General features: G+C 35.4%; 2 protein-coding genes across 7 annotated transcripts in view; both read right to left on the minus strand.

Annotated features, from left to right (window-relative positions):
* Window positions 1–3,465, minus strand: part of LOC107752241 (sperm-associated antigen 7 homolog) — a 9,110-nt gene extending 5,645 nt beyond the window's left edge. For 2 of the 5 annotated variants that reach the window (XM_016568166.1, XM_016568165.1), the window contains exons 1-4: window positions 3,322–3,455; window positions 2,812–2,879; window positions 2,641–2,729; window positions 1,865–1,949 (exon numbers count right to left, since the gene is read on the minus strand). In XM_016568166.1, the coding sequence (XP_016423652.1) occupies window positions 1,865–1,949; window positions 2,641–2,729; window positions 2,812–2,879; window positions 3,322–3,406 (327 nt within the window). In that variant the 5' untranslated portion in view covers window positions 3,407–3,455. The other 3 variants (XM_016568169.1, XM_016568168.1, XM_016568167.1) reach the window with 3 other exon arrangements.
* Window positions 3,466–4,052: 587 nt separating this feature from the next.
* On the minus strand, window positions 4,053–14,098 carry LOC107752240 (mitochondrial 2-oxoglutarate/malate carrier protein). 2 transcript variants are annotated; one of them, XR_001641340.1, is made up of 8 exons: window positions 13,911–14,098; window positions 13,407–13,613; window positions 11,770–11,860; window positions 8,973–9,063; window positions 8,674–8,773; window positions 5,847–5,898; window positions 4,469–4,677; window positions 4,053–4,370 (listed from the first exon to the last, which is right to left on the minus strand). XR_001641340.1 is itself a non-coding variant. In XM_016568163.1 (7 exons), exons 1-7 carry the CDS (start codon window positions 14,060–14,062, stop codon window positions 4,522–4,524), a joined length of 849 nt encoding a protein of 282 aa, XP_016423649.1. In that variant the 5' UTR covers window positions 14,063–14,098; the 3' UTR covers window positions 4,053–4,521. The 2 variants fall into 2 exon arrangements, 1 of the variants encoding a protein (XP_016423649.1); XM_016568163.1 differs by having other exon boundaries at window positions 4,053–4,677.
* Window positions 14,099–20,388: the final 6,290 nt, after the last annotated feature.

A 20,388-nucleotide genomic window follows, 5' to 3' on the forward strand; every position in this document is an offset into this window, starting at 1 on the left:
TGAAATATTATTACCATTTAAAATAACATTTTTTTATTCGAATATTTTTTTAAATGTAATTTATTTCTGTAAAGCAAAGCTGAGTTTTCAGCATTATTACTCCAGTCTTCAGTGTCACATAATCATTCTAATATGTTGATTTGATGCTCAATAAACATTTCTTATTATTATCAATGTTGAAAACTGCTTAATATTCAAATATATAATGTTTTAGCGACAAACATGTCACATGTTAGTCTCAAAAAAATAAAAAAAATAAAAGTATTTAAAACTCACCCTGACTTCCATGTTTGGTATACAGAGCAGGCCTATCAAAGACTGGACCCCTGAGTTCCCTGATTTACACAGGTTGATAATACCTATAGGAGAACAGCAGAATAGAGGGATGAAGAGCAGAAGTGGAGAGCGTTTCCCTTTTCTACTCTTTAGATGAAGATGCAGTAGATTTTATACCTGACCACGAGCGGAAGGCTGCAATGATGGCCATTTTACTGGCTAAAAAACGAGCTTCTCTGTCCTCCCTATGGAGCACAACGATTCATAAAAAAAAGTTACTGTCCGAAATGCACATGATTACAATGCATTACAGGTAAATGAGGTAATGGCACAGAAAAATATGTATGTGTGTGTGTCTCTGTGTGTGTATATATTAGTGCTGTCAAATGTCTAATCGCGATTAATCGCATCCAAAATAAAGGTTTTTGTTTACATAATATATTTATGTGTACTGTGTTTATTTATTATGTATATATAAATATTTTGAAAATATTTACATGTATATACATTTATATTATTATATTTTATATAAATATATAAACATAACATATTTTTCTTAAATATATACATGCATGTGTTTGTATTTATATATACATAATAAATATACACAGTACACACTTATATTTTATGTAAACAAAAACTGGATGCGATTAATTGTTTGACAGCACTAATATATGCTATTAGAGTGTTTATTAATTGTCTGAATAAGCTTTGTTTTTCATTTTAATTTTAGCAATTTTATGTGATTGTCTTTTTTTAATTTTGTTTCTATTTAGCTTTAATTTTTATTTCAGTTTTAGTAAACATTTTTTGTACTTCAGCGTAAACTTATTTTATTTAATTTAGCTGCCAAGGCAACGTTTAAAATTGTTTTGTTTTTTTAAGTATATATAATAACTAAATTGAATCAAGATTGAGCTGAATAACAACTCTACTGTCTTCTGTAGAGCTGCTTTACAACTGAAATTGAAGTTGTTTCATATTTGATGAACTCTGCATAATTAACACCAGTTTATTAAAATATTAATGCTGACGCTGCTGATTTATGCTTCACGTTGTACCTAAAATTTGAGCTATTTTAGTATTATTTATATACTATTAAAGTGTTTATTAATTGTCTGAATATGCTTTGTTTTTTATTTTAATTTTAACAATTTTATGTGACTTTGTCGGGTTTTTTTTTTCTCTCTATTTAGCTTTAATTAATTTTTCAGTTTTAGTAAACATTTTTTGTACTTCAGCTTAAACTTATTTCATTTAGTTGCCAAGGCAACATTTCAATTTTTATTTTTTAAAGTATATATAATAACGGAATTGAATCGAGATTGAGCTGAATAACGACACCACTGTCTTCCGTAGAGCCGCTCGCAGCTGAATTTGAAGTCATTTCATAGTTGATGAATTCTGAAAAATTCACACGTTATTGTCCTGTTCATTACTGCTTTGGAAACAATCTGCATTGTATAAAGCGCTAAACAACTAAATAAGACAACAGAATGAAAACCTTTCAGTATTCAGAATACTAAACACATGGAAACATACTGACAGAGATCCGTCTGAGAGGAAGCTGTCTGTGATGCATGCTTACCTTTTTAAACAGCATGACGTATCTGCTCTCTTCATCTTCACCGAAGGAAAAGGACGCGAGTCCAGCCACCTCGGCCACATCATGCCTAAGAGACAGAGGCGTTAGCACACCGGAAAACTGTAGTAGTCCTGCTGGACTTTCAAAAGTATGAGAAATATGTAAAGTTCACGGCATAAACTCTTTAAAATACGTCCAAGAGTATTACACACAGGTCTGTTATTGTGGGGACATTTCCACGCCCCGCCCCTAAACATGACGCGACGGCACAAAACGAAACGTGATTGGCTGCTTTACCTGTCAGTCATATTGTGTGGTCTTGGCCATTCAAAGCAGCCAAGACCACACCGAAGGTCTGGCTATGCGAGACTACAGTTAACTAGAACTAAAACCATTAAAAAATGTATGACTTGCAATTAAAGAAAGTAAGAGACAGAGGCGTTAGCACACTGGAAAACTGTAGTAGTCCTGCTGGACTTTCAAAAGTATGAGAAATATGTAAAGTTCACGGCATAGACTCTTTAAAATACGTCCAAGAGTATTACACACCGGTCTGTTATTGTGGGGACATTTCCACGCCCCGCCCCTAAACATGACGCGACGGCACAAAACGAAACGTGATTGGCTGCTTTACCTGTCAGTCATATTGTGTGGTCTTGGCCATTCAAAGCAGCCAAGACCACACCGAAGGTCTGGCTATGCGAGACTACAGTTAACTAGAACTAAAACCATTAAAAAATGTATGACTTGCAATTAAAGAAAGACAGCGCTGAACTCACAAGATGCTTCTCTCGATCTTGCCCATGGGCTCATATCTCCTCTTCTGCAGATTGCTGTCCTGAATGAAGTCTGACACCGTCTTCTCCATCTGACGGAAAAACACATTCATGTTCATAAACCAAAGCTCACAGGATCCAGTTTATGTGAGACCGAGAGAGACGCAGTTATACCTTTTTCCTAAACTCTGCTTTCTTTCTCTTCTCATCCTCCTCGATCTTCTTCAGTCTGGCTGCTTGTTCTGCACATTGATGAATCAGAATATATCATAACATTAAATTTATTACGCAGCACATGTATGTGAACTGTCAGTGAAACATTAAATAAATACGTTATTAAACACTGGCATTGTTTATGACCGTTTATTGTCGTTTTGAAAGTCGCTTTGCAGAAAGGCATGTGTGTGTACACGAAGCGCGGCATATTTCTGAAGCAAATGAATAAATTAAATGTATAAACAGATCTAAACAAACCAATTCTGACGTCGAGAGGATTTTCAACGGCAGACGTGCGGAGCGATGACGTGTGCACGCACAGCGATTGTTTCTCGGGCGCTGATTGGTTGTTTGATCACAGCGTTAGCGCTCGGATATTTCTCACGTTTCCCTCGGAACTCTACAAACAAGCTCGTGCTCGTCTTCTAGACGGTAAGGAAGTGCATTCGTAGGGTTAAAGCTTTCTACCTCTAGCTTTCCGTCGGCTTTCTTGGTCGTGAACGGTTGGAGGCTTTTCCATCGAGCTCAAGATCGAGCCCAGGAGGTCCGCCATCTTTGGACTGTCTAATTTTTCACCGGAAGCTCGCTTGGCATTATGGGTAATGTGGTCCAAACGCTGCAGTGACGTCATTGGTTTAATCCGCTCAAATGTAAAGAAACTACAGGCGTACGATTATCAACAAAGAATTGTTTTTGCACACAGGCTTTATCATCACTTTGGATTCAGTAAAGTATTAATTATATGGCCTCTACAGCGGTTACACCAGTTTCGTAAATTAATAATTGCCCATTAATACTACAACTAAACTTGCACAAAACTGCTTTGGATGTGATGCATATTATGTGTATTGATAATTTTGTGATTCATATCCAGTGTTTAGTTTATTCTGGAATGGTCATTTATTTTCAGTTTCTCATATTGTTTTACCAACAAGTAATATTTGACCAATTATATCACTTTGTTACTTCTTTTTGGTGCATACAGACAAACCATTGCTTTAAAAGTTGAAACCTGAAACCAAGCAGCACAACTACAAATATAACAATTTAATTATCATGTTTTCAGGTTACCTCGTTTAAAACGGTTTCATTTAATGGACGAGTTTTAGTCAGATTGCATAATTTGCGCTTGTTTGTTGTTCCTGCGTAGCAAGCAAATGAGAAACACCACAATGGCCTTTTTTTTTTTTTTTAATAGCTTCTTTACTTCAAGAAAGCCACAACCGCGGGATTTCTTTTTATATAAAAAGCTGGGCTCTTTGTTGGATACTGCTCTTCATTAAAAAATCTAAGATACTACACCTTAGATATACTAGGAAGGAAATATCAAGTTGTGTCTAGTTACTTTCATAGCTCCTCAGACCAGAAAATGACTGCTCAAATACCTCGTTACATCATTTAATACATCACAACAAGCCGTCTGGTGTAGTGTTGGCCTTCACACACACCACATTATCTTCCTTACAACACAGTTTCCAGTTAAGTGTGCTCAACGTTAGCAAACATCCCCAAAATGAGAGTAGAATTACATAAATATCATTCAAAACTACAAGGGACATGAGCGTTGTGAATCCCTTCATTCAATACAATTTACAGTTTAGCTAATCAGTCTGTGCAACATAAGAGTCCACATTGTCTTGAGTTACAAACACAGCAAAGGGTCACAATCTAGGAGTCGAGGAAATAGATCTTGTAGAATTTGTTCATCTGCTCCAGGAAGATGAAGGTGAGAACTGTGTGTGGCCCGAGACGAGCGTAATACGGAGTAAAACCCTTCCACAGACTGAAGAAGCCTTCCTTCCTTATGACCTTCACCAACACATCCTACAGAAAGGGAAAGAGAGAGTGAAGAACGATGAGAGTAAGGGTGGATGTGTCAAAGTCGTGGAAAAAGAACAGAAAGGGGGTCCGTTCTTCGTACGTCGCTTATTACATCCGAGATGAAACGTCACATCCAAGATGATATCATCGCGCTAATCAGGATCTGGCTAATTCGGTTCTTCGAACGCAGCTGTTGTTGATGATTAGTATGGCTGGATTGAGTTATCTGAGATAATTGCGCGTTCATGGGTTGGTTTAAAAGGGGCTATGTATCGATACTCGAAACCACGATCAACAATGCAGCGATTAGCTGGCGGCAAGACAACAACGTAATGACATCATATAATAAAAAAAACACCTGACGAAAAACTTGACTTTAGTTAAAGTTCTAGTCATTTTGTTGTGTGTTTTGTCATTTTTATTCGTTTTTGTTGTTTTTAAATATGCCTATGTAGTTTTTCTTAATTGTTATTTCAGTTTTAGTTATTTAGTATTAAGTTATAAACTAAATGAAAAAGAAATGTTGCCTTGGAAACTAGCTGAAAAAAAAAAAAAAAATATATATATATATATATTTTATTTAAGTTAAAGTGCCCCTATTATGCCATTTTTAGGTTTCCTTATATTGTTAGGTCAAACAACGCTTTCGTTTTCTCAAAATATGCATTTAATATCCCCTCATTTTACTCTGCTCTGATTGGTCAGATGGCCCAGTCTGTTGTGATTGGTCTACCGGAAACAATACGGCCATTGCCACAGTTACGTATTTTGAACGCTCGATAGAAATGATACACATCTATTATTTATCATGCACACAGGTTGTGATTCAGTGGAGTCAGCTGGTCCAAATAAACGGAGTACTGAATCAACACAAGTGTGTATTCTTTAGCAAAGCAGCATTATGCGTATTTCCATGCTGTTGTCACAATTGTCCTGCACATGGAGGAAAAAACCTCCTGTGAAATCATGCAGGGACTGATTATTGCACAAGTATATTTACACTTTACTTAGCATGTTATGCAACATACCATACCATGCCATCCCAACAATACTGTTGGTGCACTAAAACCTGCAACCCAGCGCAAATCAACTGTTCAGTGTGTCTCTGGGTTTCTCCAGAGATAACTTGATCCATTTCTAAGAGATTGAGTATAAATGAGATGAAAACTTACCAAACCATTCCTGTACTCCGGCTTCCCATCAATCATTCTCATGTTCTGGATTCTTTTGAAAGAAGGAGATATATGTCGGCATTAAAAATTCAACACCATTTCCACAGAATCAGCAGAAAGACCTTTAATGTTTTAAATCTTCTGTCTTTAAGTCAGGTGCTATTTAATGCGTGATTCATTTGTTATGTTTGATCTTATATTCTGGTTTGCATCCAATTGTTCTTGATGTGAACGGGACTCTACTGTGATATAAATGTATCATTTCACATTTATAGACTGTATTTTGTGATACATTTATCAGCCACCTTTCTCTCTACATACGAGTAGCAGTATCGTGCATTAAAAAACCAACTTAGCATGTACAGGTGCATCTCAATAAATTAGAATGTCGTGGAAAAGGTCATTTATTTCAGTAATTCAACTCAACGTGCTCATAAAAAGTGCTCCTCACGGCTCAGGGGGATAATATTATGTTTATAAAGTTTTAAATATGGATATTTTTCTTACACAAACGCAAACAACAGAACATAAGGATTCACACATGGTCATCATATCACATCACGCAAATGCAGCGCTTCTGCTAGCGGAGAAAAACAAAGCTAGGCTATATATATCATTAACCTGTAGTAAAAAAAATACTACAGAATATTCAATAATCATAGTGATAGTCTTCACTGTATGAATTAAATATAATTTGATTAAAGATACAGAAGTTATTAAAGAGCAGCAAGTGATTTTCTCTTTGTCTTCGGTTGTTTGATTAACATTAATGACACAGACAGCAGCAGGTTTATTGGGCTGCTGTCCCTTTAAGACCGAATGCACGGATCTAATATACTGAGTTTTCTGTCAACTGTTCATGTTCACTTCAGACATAACCAGCTGTTGAATGCTGTGAATACTACACACAATGGGCATTTTGGCATAAATGTGTGTGTATTTGACCAACTCTTTTTAACATCATGCACGTCCCGCTCTTCATTTTCTCATTCAAGCATGTTTCTTTATCACTTTAAAGTGTCAATAACTAAGTAGCACTGTGCTAAACTAATATATTTACTAGGGCTGTCACGATTCCTCGATTATAAAAAATCCTGGATTGCGTTGTGTGTCAATTAACCGGCAAAATACCGGAAGTGGCGCATTTCACGGATGAGAATCCACGAAACGCATTATTAGATCATTTTCTAAGGCTACACGAAATATTAAAACCATTTACAAATCATAATAAAGCATAGTGCTATTATGAATTCACAAAGGCTGTGATTCAATTCAACCCTCTACATTGCGAGTAAGAGCGAGAGTCTTGCATACCACGCTGAATCGACGCACTACATGTAAACCATATTCTTTGTTGTATTTTCCTGTCAAAATAACAGAGTTCATTTAGAATTATTCAGCTTTTAAGAACAAACAGAAGATATGCCGGTTTTTAGGCAGTGGGCGGAGCTAATGCGCGATCTATCTATTACCGTCCCCGTTTGATTTCAGCAAATCAGTTCGAGCGAACGCTGACAACGTGATTAATATTCATGAACCCAGCAGATAATAGTAGTAGTAGTAGTATCTTTTAATAATAATTACTATTACCTATGACCAACAATATCTTAAACACCACCACCAGTCCTAAGTTCAGTTAAAAATTACAAATATGCATTCATTCATGGTTACCAAGTTTTAGTTCTAATCACTAGTTCTATCATTAAATAGTGCTTAATTATCATAATATAATGCGTGATTGGCTGAAGTTAAGAGTGCACATTCAGTTATTTAAGAAGCTGTTCCATTTTACAAAGATAAGCTGATTGGGTGGAATCATGTGTGTGTGTATGTGTGTGTCTGTGTAAAATAGTACATCAGTCTGGCGAGTAAACAAAAAAATTTACTAGCCAATGGCGATTATATTGCCAAGGTGTGCGTAGAGGGTTGCAATGAAATAAACATATGCGCTGCGGGTTTAATCTGTGCTTATTTTCTATGCGTGTCGGTCGCGGCTCGGTTCACAGTAAACGCTGCTCCGCACAAACAGTCATTATTTACATACATCTCTGCATATGCTGTGAGTCGGAGTATAACGTTCATCTGAGAACATGTGCACCATTCTGTCAGATTTATAAGGTGGATCATTTAGAAACCTGCGCCAACACAGGAGAATACATCATTATTTTTCTAAATATGTGAACTGTTCATCGCGACTTCAAAACAAAAGTTTAACCCTCGCTCTGAGTTTGCATGTTCTGATGTAAACATATTCAAGAAATTACAGCGGCTGTAGCATTTCTATTATAAAGAAGTGGCCAAATATTAAAGATTAAGAGGACATTTGAATTAAATGTTGTTTAGTCAATATTAAACAAGGATTTTATCGTGCTGTAAAGTGTAAAAACAATCGTCAGGCCGTCGGCGCCTCTGCAGTCACTTGATATTATACATAAAGTACATAAGTTATGATTATATTGTTTTATTACATTATGCATTTTAACTGTTTTGTTCAATAAAATCATATGACTACTTGCTTTTGAAATAGTTTATTTGAACCAATTATTATTGCCTCACATGCATGCATTTTCAGTCATTTTAAAATCTATTGTTCGCTTATCCCAAAATTATCCGATTGCTCGATTAATCATCAGAATAATCAACCGATTACTCGATTGCCAAAATAATCGTTAGTGACAGCCCTAATATTTACATGTCACGTCATAAATTACATTACAAAATCTCTAACAACAGACACTTTATATCATCACATTGATATATCATCATACCTCCCTATGTCATAATTGATTGTCTAGTAATAAATCACAAGAGTTAAAACTGAGTGTACCTGGTCTTAACGATGTCTACTGGCATGGAGGCAGCAGTGGTGACCAGTCCACTGATCATACTGGCACAGAAGTGACACAAGATATCATCTCTGAAATATCCTGTACAGACACAGAACATTGCAGCACATTTCAGTTTTCAACTCACTCATTCAGAAGAACACACACACAATGAAACGTCTGCACGTAACAGGGCACACAAATAAAAGCTAGCCTCCATCCGCATCTGGCATAGCTAGATTGTCTAGAAGGGCTGACACAGTACAAGTTTGTGACTGATAAGATAAAAGAAGGTTGATACCAGAGTCCAACAGTGCTTGTTTGGACTGGGAATATGAAGCAAGTTGGGCTGCGTTCACAACGACTGCTCTGGCCATGGTGGGTATGTAACCCTACATTCACAATAAAACAAAACACACACATCATTACATATACAAAGGGTTTCTGCAGGTTTGATGAAGGTCAATTCAAGACTTTTTAAGACAAAGTGTTTAGTTGAGTAATATTAGCAACACTTAAAAGTCTGAAAATACAACTCTTCCTATAAATCTTCATTACTTTTAAAATTAATTTTACATAAAAACAATAGCTTAAGCTTGGATACCTCTGCTCACAAGCACCTTCTGAACAGTGCTTCCTTTTTTGTTCTCTTGTCTTGAAGTTCAAAGGTCTAAAGATTCATTTATCAAGATACTTGACAAACAACGTGACATAAGATATGAAGTCTTGTTTTCTGAGAAACGAAACGAAATTAACTGAGTTCATGCTTAACACAAGAACAAATATCTGTCAATGGGGTATGACTTAGCAGATATTACATAAGTTATGATTATATTGTTTTATTACATTATGCATTTTAACTGTTTTGTTCAATAAAATCATATGACTACTTGCTTTTGAAATAGTTTATTTGAACCAATTATTATTGCCTCATTGCTATTATGCATGCATTTTCAGTCATTTTAAAATCTATTGTTCGCTTATCCCAAAATTATCCGATTGCTCAATTAATCATCAGAATAATCAACCGATTACTCGATTGCCAAAATAATCGTTAGTGACAGCCCTAATATTTACATGTCACGTCATAAATTACATTACAAAATCTCTAACGACAGACACTTTATATCATCACATTGATATATCATCATACCTCCCTATGTCATAATTGATTGTCTAGTAATAAATCACAAGAGTTAAAACTGAGTGTACCTGGTCTTAACGATGTCTACTGGCATGGAGGCAGCAGTGGTGACCAGTCCACTGATCATACTGGCACAGAAGTGACACAAGATATCATCTCTGAAATATCCTGTACAGACACAGAACATTGCAGCACATTTCAGTTTTCAACTCACTCATTCAGAAGAACACACACACAATGAAACGTCTGCACGTAACAGGGCACACAAATAAAAGCTAGCCTCCATCCGCATCTGGCATAGCTAGATTGTCTAGAAGGGCTGACACAGTACAAGTTTGTGACTGATAAGATAAAAGAAGGTTGATACCAGAGTCCAACAGTGCTTGTTTGGACTGGGAATATGAAGCAAGTTGGGCTGCGTTCACAACGACTGCTCTGGCCATGGTGGGTATGCAACCCTACATTCACAATAAAACAAAACACACACATCATTACATATACAAAGGGTTTCTGCAGGTTTGATGAAGGTCAATTCAAGACTTTTTAAGACAAAGTGTTTAGTTGAGTAATATTAGCAACACTTAAAAGTCTGAAAATACAACTCTTCCTATAAATCTTCATTACTTTTAAAATTAATTTTACATAAAAACAATAGCTTAAGCTTGGATACCTCTGCTCACAAGCACCTTCTGAACAGTGCTTCCTTTTTTGTTCTCTTGTCTTGAAGTTCAAAGGTCTAAAGATTCATTTATCAAGATACTTGACAAACAACGTGACATAAGATATGAAGTCTTGTTTTCTGAGAAATTGAACAAAATGAAGATTAAATCGGGAACAAATATCTGCTAAGTCATACCCCATTGACAGATATTTGTTCTTGTGTTAAGCATGAACTCAGTTAATTTCGTTTCGTTTCTCAGAAAACAAGACTTCATATCTTCATTTTGCATTTTAAGTAAATGTATTTTGATTTAAGGACGTTTAGATATTTTTACTGGAAAACAAGACAAAAATACTGAAGGAAATTTAATTTTTTTTAAGTGAATGCAATGTTTAATGCCATGACTTTATGAATTTAAGACTTCCGGCTCTGATTTAAGACCTTGTAAGGCCTTAATTTGTGCAAGGGTACATTAAGACCCTTTTAGGAACCGCAAAAACCCTGCATATGGTTTCTGAATAAGTCAAACATACAGAAAAAACTCAAGGAACAGTTAGGAACACATTGTCACATAAACAGTCATCAGGTTAGTTCCCTAATTTAAGCCTCTTGAACTTATGAGTCTGAAACTGAATCGTGAGTCTTTGACAATTTTTGACATTGATCTAGAACATCTAGAACAGACATAAGGCAAAATAATCACTAAGTAAAGGTGTAACAAAATGTCTCTAGAATAGACATATGGCAGAAAAAATAAAAATCCCGTGTCCAGGGATTTTTTTTGCCATGCATTGGTCATAGAGCTCGATTTGTTGCGAACTAGATTTGTTGCGCCAAGTTCACACGTACTCCGTCTGCAGTGCGTATACAGTATGTGTATGCGGTGCAGAAGCAGAAATTTCCGTGCCAATCCATGTTATTTTTTACTGCGAATAATGCGCTGTCACTTTCAGCGCATGCAGCACAGAAGAAATAGACTCCGTGCGGAAACGATCGCTGCATGACTGCTGCAGATGCACCGCTCCTGGAGCGCACTGCCGGACCGCAATCACGTGCAGTGTGAACGCTCTGATCCGTTAACATGGGCGCGGAAAAAATACGCACCACAGACGGAGTGTGTGAACCTGGCATTACGTTTGTATGCCCGCCCGGTCTGTTCTGTTCTCGTGCTCCATTTAGGCGCGCTGCATTCTGATTGGTTCGGATAGCATACTGCACACTCAAACACACATACACACACCTCACACTCTCACATACACACACATACACACTCTTACACACACACACACATACCCTCCAGAGTGTGGTGACTCCCTCCTCTCTAGTGATTCTGATGAGGGCATTGAAGACATTTGTGTAGCCCCTCCTTTGATCTGGAGGCAACCTGGACAAGCAAGAGATAATGGAGGAGCGATATTTTATTAATGGTTTCATTATTTTAATAGCGAAACAAGATGATGATGATCATGAAGATTTTAATATTTTAACACAATCAAATATTAAAAAGTGCTATTTTAGTATGATTTAAATAATGTTATTTAAATTGAAATTTAAAAATAAAAACGGATTCATTTTAATTTTAGTTTATGTAATTTTGTTATGTGCTATTAGTTTTTTTCATATTTCTATTTAGCTTTAATTTACTTTTAATTTCAGGTTTAGTTTTAGTAATTCAGTACTTTAAATTAAAACGGTAGGAAGTCAAAATTTATAATTTTCTTACGTTTTTGTATTTTTCATTTTTTTATCTAATATTTATGTTTAATTTTAGATTTAAATTAACAAACCAATTTTTAATAGTTTTATTTACCAAAAACAATATATATATATTTTTAATTTGAATGTTATTCATAACATTACTAGCATATTTATGCATATTACTAGAATACTGGCTTTTTTTAGTACTTATAAAGCACATATTAAAGCCTTATTCTGCATGAGCATATTTTAGATCCATTAATCCGACCCATACCTAAACTTAACAACTACCTTCAGTGGCGTAAGTTTGTCTTAAAAAGTGGTGGGGACGGGGGGAGGTTACATCTGCTTTAAATATTACATAATAAATTATACAATTAAAAATATTATTATCTACAAATTATTTAACTTATTGCAAAAATAAATATAATATTCAAGCGCTTTTATGACAGATAAGTAACCAGTGCATGAAATAGTCATTTCATTGCATGCTGATTCCCTTTACGGGATAAAAAATATTTTCTTTGTGCTCAGACTCTGTATAACACAATTTAATGCAGAATTTTCACAGCCAAGCAATCCTCGCCGCAGGCCTGGTTTTACAGAGGTGCTAGAGGAAGCATGCTCAAGCTGAAGCTGTAATAATAACATATTAGCCGAACAGATTTGGCAAACGAGCAGCGCCGGTGAGCATTTGTGTTTGCGCTCCGGAGAGCATCAAAGGTTTCTATTTCCAATGTGTTTTGCCTTGAGTAATAAATGCAAGCGTTCACAGACATATCAGTTTAATTTCATGAATGCAGTGGAAAAGCATCGCTCAAAATGCCTCTGATGTTGTGCAGTGCCGAGTTCTGCGCACTCGCGAATCCTCTTATTACAACAAACAAAGTGTAAACATGCTGTAAATAAGAGATTCATTTCGCAGTGTAGAGAGATTCGTTGATTTTAACTGAACTTCTTCGTAAGATCTCAACACAAAAACCTAGTGTTTCACGAGTCTAAAAGGACACGTCTTCAGAATTATCCCATGACTGTCCTGAAGCAGCAGTGTTTGGTTAATTTGGTCACTTTCGGGAAACAATGTGTGAGAAAGTCAAATGTGACCCTGGAGCACAAAAGCAGTCATAAGTAGTGTATTTGTTATGCTGTATATCTCAATTTCATAAATTTGACCCTTATGACTGGTTTTGTGGTCCAGGGTCACAATATGGGGTGTAATTCTATCCTTCTACCTTCCATCAGCCGTCATTCGAATAAGCGCCACCTCGGCCGGAGTCCCAATGAAGGCCCCTGTGGCCCCGGCGGTCATCCCGATGAGAGCCTTCATGAAGAAGTTGGGAGGTGTGCCATCAGCTTTGGACATGCGCTCAAACAGGACAGTGTAGATGCCCAAACGGGTCGTGGTGTAGGTAGCCTGTCTCAACAGACCCGCAGAAAGTCTGAAGAACACGGGACAGAAAAAGACAAAGGTGTGAATGCAATAAACGCGCAGCGAGACAAGAATGAGATGTTTGATCGGATATTTACTGCTTGGCTCCATCTACAGTCACTCAGTAAGGAAGTCCAGCTAGAGCTCCCTAGTCTCTCACATCCAGTGTCTGGTACAATTAATCTTAGAAAAACAAAAAAAGCATTCATTCAGTAATTCATTGAACTGCAGTAGCCTTCTGAAACCTCTAAGCTCTCTATCTAATCTCTCTTGTTGGCTTGCGTCTCGTTGAGCCTGTCTTTCGTACCCGGTGTAGATCCCGCCGATGCCCTCGTTGCGAAGGATGCTGGCCACGGCGTGGAAGCTGGTCTTGTACTCGCGAGCCTTGGAGCCCTGACCGCTCAGCTGCATTCGGTTCTTCACCAGATCCAGCGGCTGCACAAACACCGTGGCACCCATCCTGGAAGTCAGGACGAATGTGCATTAGCTTAATCACTTTTTACTTTAAAGTCCTAGTCCGGAAGGAATTCGTATTAGCAGCAGAGTTTGGAAACAATCCTAAAGAAACCTACATAAATAAAAAAAAAATCACTCAGAAATTGCTTGTAAATTTCACAAATGTGTCCCTGGAGCACAAAAGCAGTGTTAAGTCGCTGGGATAATCTTTATTCACAACTTCTCCCCAACATCTCCCCTAAAACTTCCCTATCATAAACTTTCAGAAGAATCATAAAAAGTTGTCATAAAATCCTGTAGGAATGTCAGTTTATCCAGTATGACCGTAACTGTTTTCATTAAATGTTCCCTCCTGGTGGAATGACCTGCCCAAATCAATCCGAGCAGCTGAGTCCTTAACCATCCTCAAGAAACTACTAAAAACACAACTGTTCCACCTTTATTTGACCCTCTAACTCTAGCACTTTCTATTTTATTGTAATTCTATTTTATCTTTTTTTTTTTAAATAACAACAAAAAACAAACTAACACTAGCTTTCTATTTTTTCTATTCTATCTACTTGTTTTTCTTTGTGTGCGTGTGTGTGTGTATAATATATATATGTATGTGTGTGTGTATGTATATATGTATGTGTATGTGTGTGTGTGTATGTATTTGTATATATATACACACCTTGCTACGTGTACTGTGTTAGGCTAACCGAGACTTGTCATTTACACTTATATATTGTTGCTCTTTTGTTAGTTTTGACTGCTTTTATTGTCCTCATTTGTAAGTCGCTTTGGATAAAAGCGTCTGCTAAATGCCTAAATAAATAAATAAAAACTAGAATACTTATTTAATCCCATCTATTTCCAGATAATGACTGGAATGTATTATGATATTATAATTTCAACAGGGTTGCTGCAAACATCCTTTGAGAATGTTTTGACTGAGGAACACAAATGAATGCTCTTCTAAACTAGTGCATTTATGGTGACTTTGGCTCAATTTAAACTCATGTAAGGGTATTATGCCTTTAACATCTACACGCAAGGACAACCTGTTTATGAAACAGCACTGATTTACAGGTCTTGAGTGCTGTCTTACATTTGTCAGAATTATTAGTATATATATATATATATATTTTTTTTTTAATTCTGTCATTTTTGTGTTTTCAGCAAATGCCAGCTGCTCATCCTGTAATGGAAATGGCATTTCATGATAAATCAGACTTTGTCTTACTAAAGCTAATTTTATAGTTATGATTTAAATCTTTTAAATGAAATCATATGGACCGTTTTCACATTTCCAGGCTTCTCAGAAGCACAAGTCATCCTAGAAAACTTCTGTAGTGGTGAATGGGAGACCATAGCATTTTTATATTGTGTGCCCATTCACTCCAAAAGCACAAGAACAACCCACTATTGTGTTTGCGTCACTTATAGAAAGATCAAGAAAAGCTGATTACAGAAGTCAGAAGAGAGAAAGATCTCAAATTTATTGCCAGTCTATCTTAGAAAGCTAATCGCAAATGTGTCTTTTGTAATTAAATGTTAATCACACAAAGTACAGTACAGTAAAAAGTGTAAAATGGTATATTTATGTAATATGTAAAATAAGTAAAAGTGCTATATTTATTATATTTATTATAGTGGAACTGCATCAACAACATAGTCTGTGATTTTCAAATTTTTTTTTTTTAGATAATTTGACCCCAAAAAAGTTGCAAATGTGTTCACAAGTGATATAAACCTTCAATTTCCTGTTCATTTTATTTTTATTATTATTACATATATTTCATCTCAGCATGCTCTTCACTGAACCTGTCACTGAAAAAAAAACACACACAATTTATATATATATATATACAGAAAACACATGAATAGGCAAAAACAACTGATTTATTCTTTTTTTTTTTAATCATCAATAAATTTTTAGGTTTCAGGCTGTTTTTACCCAAACTTTGTACAAAGAAGATTCTCAACTGTGTTATGAAAGATATAACAGAATGATTTGATATGCTACTGCATTTTATGGAATATGTGCGTAAAATCGCCATAAATTGATATTCCCATTTTATTCAATGTATCTATACACTGCATCTAAGGATTGAAATTGAATATCTTATATTTAAATGTATAAAACTAAAAGATTCGATTCTCTGGTAAAGATATATTTTTTGTTGTATAAAAATAAGAGTTTGGAGCAGAATTCGGTGATTAATTTAATAATTACGTATGGGAAATACCCAAATTGACTAATTATAAACCTAACATTACATTATTTAAAATTGAACGTAAGCATTACACTGAAGCCTTAAAAGATCTAAGAAATAAAAAAGCAAAAAGGATGCATAGAATCCTTTTCTTATGAAAATCTCTTGTACTTGTATGTTTTTATTTTTTCTCCTTTCTTTCTTTCTGCTTGTTCCTTTGATGCTATTATAAATGTCATTCATATAAATACTGTGATCCTTTATATGTGTATGTTATGTTACGAAATAAAAAGAGAGAGACACGTCTTATATCTTCGACTGTCATCCATTAAAAATACAGATATCGCTCAAATTCATTGCAGCTAATTTACTGTCCTGTCTGTATTGTCGAACAATTCGTATTCAATTGTGTTTTAATGCATCGAGTTGTACATTGTTATTACTAATTTTCATTGCCATTACTGACACCTTATATTTTAACTTAATAACATATGAATGGCTATTTTAAAGTTTGTCAGTGTCAGTGTGGAAATATCGTCCAGTTACTTTTCTCTGCGCTGCTCACAACAAACCAATCACAATCTGTGATTACTGGATAATTAATATTTCATAACATTCAATCATAACACCAGCAAGTCCAGATATGTGCAGTATTCCCATAAAAATGTTCATAATTTAAATTTTTTGTATTGATTGATTGATTGATTTTAAGAATTGCTAAATTTTAAAGATGTTTCTAGATAACCTTCTCCGTGTTTCTTCAATATTGTCTACTTTTGCCCCGTGGACATCTAGAATGTGAAGTTTAATTGGGTTACTAGTATGTACAGTGCATATACATGCATCACAAGGGAATTCTGTAATTTTGAAGAGCATGATCAGCCAAAAAAATACCTTTCCAGTTTTATATAGCCTACTATGACTAAGTCATCTAAATTAACACCATGTAGCCTACTTACTATAGACAGGGGCGGACTTACCCATTAGGCAAATGGGGCCCCCAAAAGCCAAGGGCCCCTAAAATGCTTTTCATAAACGAGATGCGAACGGTTGCTGTTCACGCTGTTTATTATCACGACAACCGTCTGCGTGTCCGAGCTGAACGTGCTTCTTGTGTATCCTGCTTGTAGCAAATGAAAATATCATGCATCTGAGGCTGTATTTAAATATTGAGCAACAGTGCGTATTATATGTTAATTGTTTTGAATGCCGCTTACTCGTTACTACGCAGTTACTTTTTTGGTTGATATAATCATTAGGTGTGTAAATGTATAATTTCCTTTAAATTTGTAGTTAAAATAACTAAAAATGTAGTAGTAGGCTACTTGCTCGTAATTATGCACAATTTAATTTTATTTCTATAGTGAATGCATGTATTAGTATATTGAATGTTCTTGTTTTTTGCGGCCTTTGTTGAATAATTATTTTGTTCTATTCTGTCTGGTCATCCAAATGCAATGTAATGATTTAAATTCATTTCTGTGTGTTCTGTGTTTTCAGTGACTACTCCATTTTTTTGTGTGAAATGTTGTCCAGATCAATAGGTCCAAACCACTGCTGAACCGCCTACACTTTAATTTTGTAACTTTTCTCAGCGCTGCTCAGAATGGACCAATCAGAAACGTTTGTGATTACTGGATACATTTTTTTTTTTTCTGTGGCTGTTAAAGTGTCTCAGTGTCATGCACCGGGTTTCTGTCCAGTCCCAGCAGCATCAACAAAAACATATGAAAAACACAGAGAGCAGAAAGTGATTAAATTGAGCTCTCGCTTTTCAATACTCAAAGTGGCCCCTGAAAGAATAACACTTTCATCAGCTTTCAGCAAACTAAAAAAGGTTTAGCAACATTTGCCTTCTAAAATAATGCAACATTGCTTCCTGCTGAAAATTACTTTTCTCTGCGCTGCTCACAACAAACCAATCACAATCTGTGATTACTGGATAATTAATATTTCATAACATTCAATCATAACACCAGCAAGTCCAGATATGTGCAGTATTCCCATAAAAATGTTCATAATTTAAATTTTTTGTATTGATTGATTGATTGATTTTAAGAATTGCTAAATTTTAAAGATGTTTCTAGATAACCTTCTCCGTGTTTCTTCAATATTGTCTACTTTTGCCCCGTGGACATCTAGAATGTGAAGTTTAATTGGGTTACTAGTATGTACAGTGCATATACATGCATCACAAGGGAATTCTGTAATTTTGAAGAGCATGATCAGCCAAAAAAATACCTTTCCAGTTTTATATAGCCTACTATGACTAAGTCATCTAAATTAACACCATGTAGCCTACTTACTATAGACAGGGGCGGACTTACCCATTAGGCAAATGGGGCCCCCAAAAGCCAAGGGCCCCTAAAATGCTTTTCATAAACGAGATGCGAACGGTTGCTGTTCACGCTGTTTATTATCACGACAACCGTCTGCGTGTCCGAGCTGAACGTGCTTCTTGTGTATCCTGCTTGTAGCAAATGAAAATATCATGCATCTGAGGCTGTATTTAAATATTGAGCAATAGTGCGTATTATATGTTAATTGTTTTGAATGCCGCTTACTCGTTACTACGCAGTTACTTTTTTGGTTGATATAATCATTAGGTGTGTAAATGTATAATTTCCTTTAAATTTGTAGTTAAAATAACTAAAAATGTAGTAGTAGGCTACTTGCTCGTAATTATGCACAATTTAATTTTATTTCTATAGTGAATGCATGTATTAGTATATTGAATGTTCTTGTTTTTTGCGGCCTTTGTTGAATAATTATTTTGTTCTATTCTGTCTGGTCATCCAAATGCAATGTAATGATTTAAATTCATTTCTGTGTGTTCTGTGTTTTCAGTGACTACTCCATTTTTTTGTGTGAAATGTTGTCCAGATCAATAGGTCCAAACCACTGCTGAACCGCCTACACTTTAATTTTGTAACTTTTCTCAGCGCTGCTCAGAATGGACCAATCAGAAACGTTTGTGATTACTGGATACATTTTTTTTTTTTCTGTGGCTGTTAAAGTGTCTCAGTGTCATGCACCGGGTTTCTGTCCAGTCCCAGCAGCATCAACAAAAACATATGAAAAACACAGAGAGCAGAAAGTGATTAAATTGAGCTCTCGCTTTTCAATACTCAAAGTGGCCCCTGAAAGAATAACACTTTCATCAGCTTTCAGCAAACTAAAAAAGGTTTAGCAACATTTGCCTTCTAAAATAATGCAACATTGCTTCCTGCTGAAAATAAGTCGTTTTGTCTTCGACCTGATTTTGTTCACTATCATATCTAGCTATGAAAAGTGCTTTTTGAATATCAAAGCAATAAAACCTGTCTCCAGAAGAAAGCAATAACTCTTGAATTTCCATTGAAGATTGCAATATACATAAAATATGTGTAGTTTCATACACAAAAGTATCAACGATGTTTTTGCACGATACCATTTTATTAATTTTTTTGGACATAGACTTTAGTAAAATCATTGGGATCTTTTAAGAAGAATGTGATGATTCAGTACAGTGGTATTTTTCTAATTAAAATGGTATAATCATCTGAGGTTTAATGCCATCCAGGGAAGATCATTGATTTAATTTAAGACAGATGAATGTCTGTAATACAATGAATTGTAGCATGACAATAGGGGGCATCCTAGGCTCTTGCAGTGATTTGACATTGTTTCAGAAGCAAGGTCGTTCTTTCATTGTCTGATGAATCTGATGGAACAAGCACAGACATAGTCTCACAGACTTAATGCTGTCCCTGGAGCAGATATATACTTATTTACATATGAGAAAATATACAGTAGGCTATATAAACTACACAGTATAAGAATCTCTATGTGCATATACACAGATACATGAAGTAATACAAGGCAGAATTTAATGTGCAAAATATGTAATTTGCTAAATAAATCAATAAAATAAAAAAGATCAGTCCTTGTAATGCAACAATATGAAACAATGTGTACTAAATCTTCAGTAGTTAAACAATAGCATGCATATTCTGGTATTGAATGTTGAAATTAGCATAGAAGAAGAGGCACTTATGTTATTTCTGTGTGAATATGTGTGAATGCATTGTAGTATACCCTATTTATGTTCATGCCTAAGGCATGGAATATTTAATTTTATTTATAAAGAGT

Source organism: Sinocyclocheilus rhinocerous, unplaced genomic scaffold (assembly GCF_001515625.1).
Source record: "Sinocyclocheilus rhinocerous isolate Xijiao unplaced genomic scaffold, SAMN03320098_v1.1 scaffold1915, whole genome shotgun sequence".
In the NCBI taxonomy this organism is placed as follows: domain Eukaryota; kingdom Metazoa; phylum Chordata; class Actinopteri; order Cypriniformes; family Cyprinidae; genus Sinocyclocheilus; species Sinocyclocheilus rhinocerous.

Bases quoted from the DNA above. Each gene is read 5' to 3' on its own strand.
- LOC107752240 (XM_016568163.1), bottom strand. From the start codon at position 14,062: ATGGGTGCCACGGTGTTTGTGCAGCCGCTGGATCTGGTGAAGAACCGA. The intron at 8,774-8,972 runs GTATCAACCTTC...GTGTCTGTACAG, and splicing joins ACAAGCACTGTTGGACTCTG to GATATTTCAGAGATGATATC. The intron at 5,899-8,673 runs GTACACTCAGTT...TTCTTTCAAAAG, and splicing joins GTAGACATCGTTAAGACCAG to AATCCAGAACATGAGAATGA.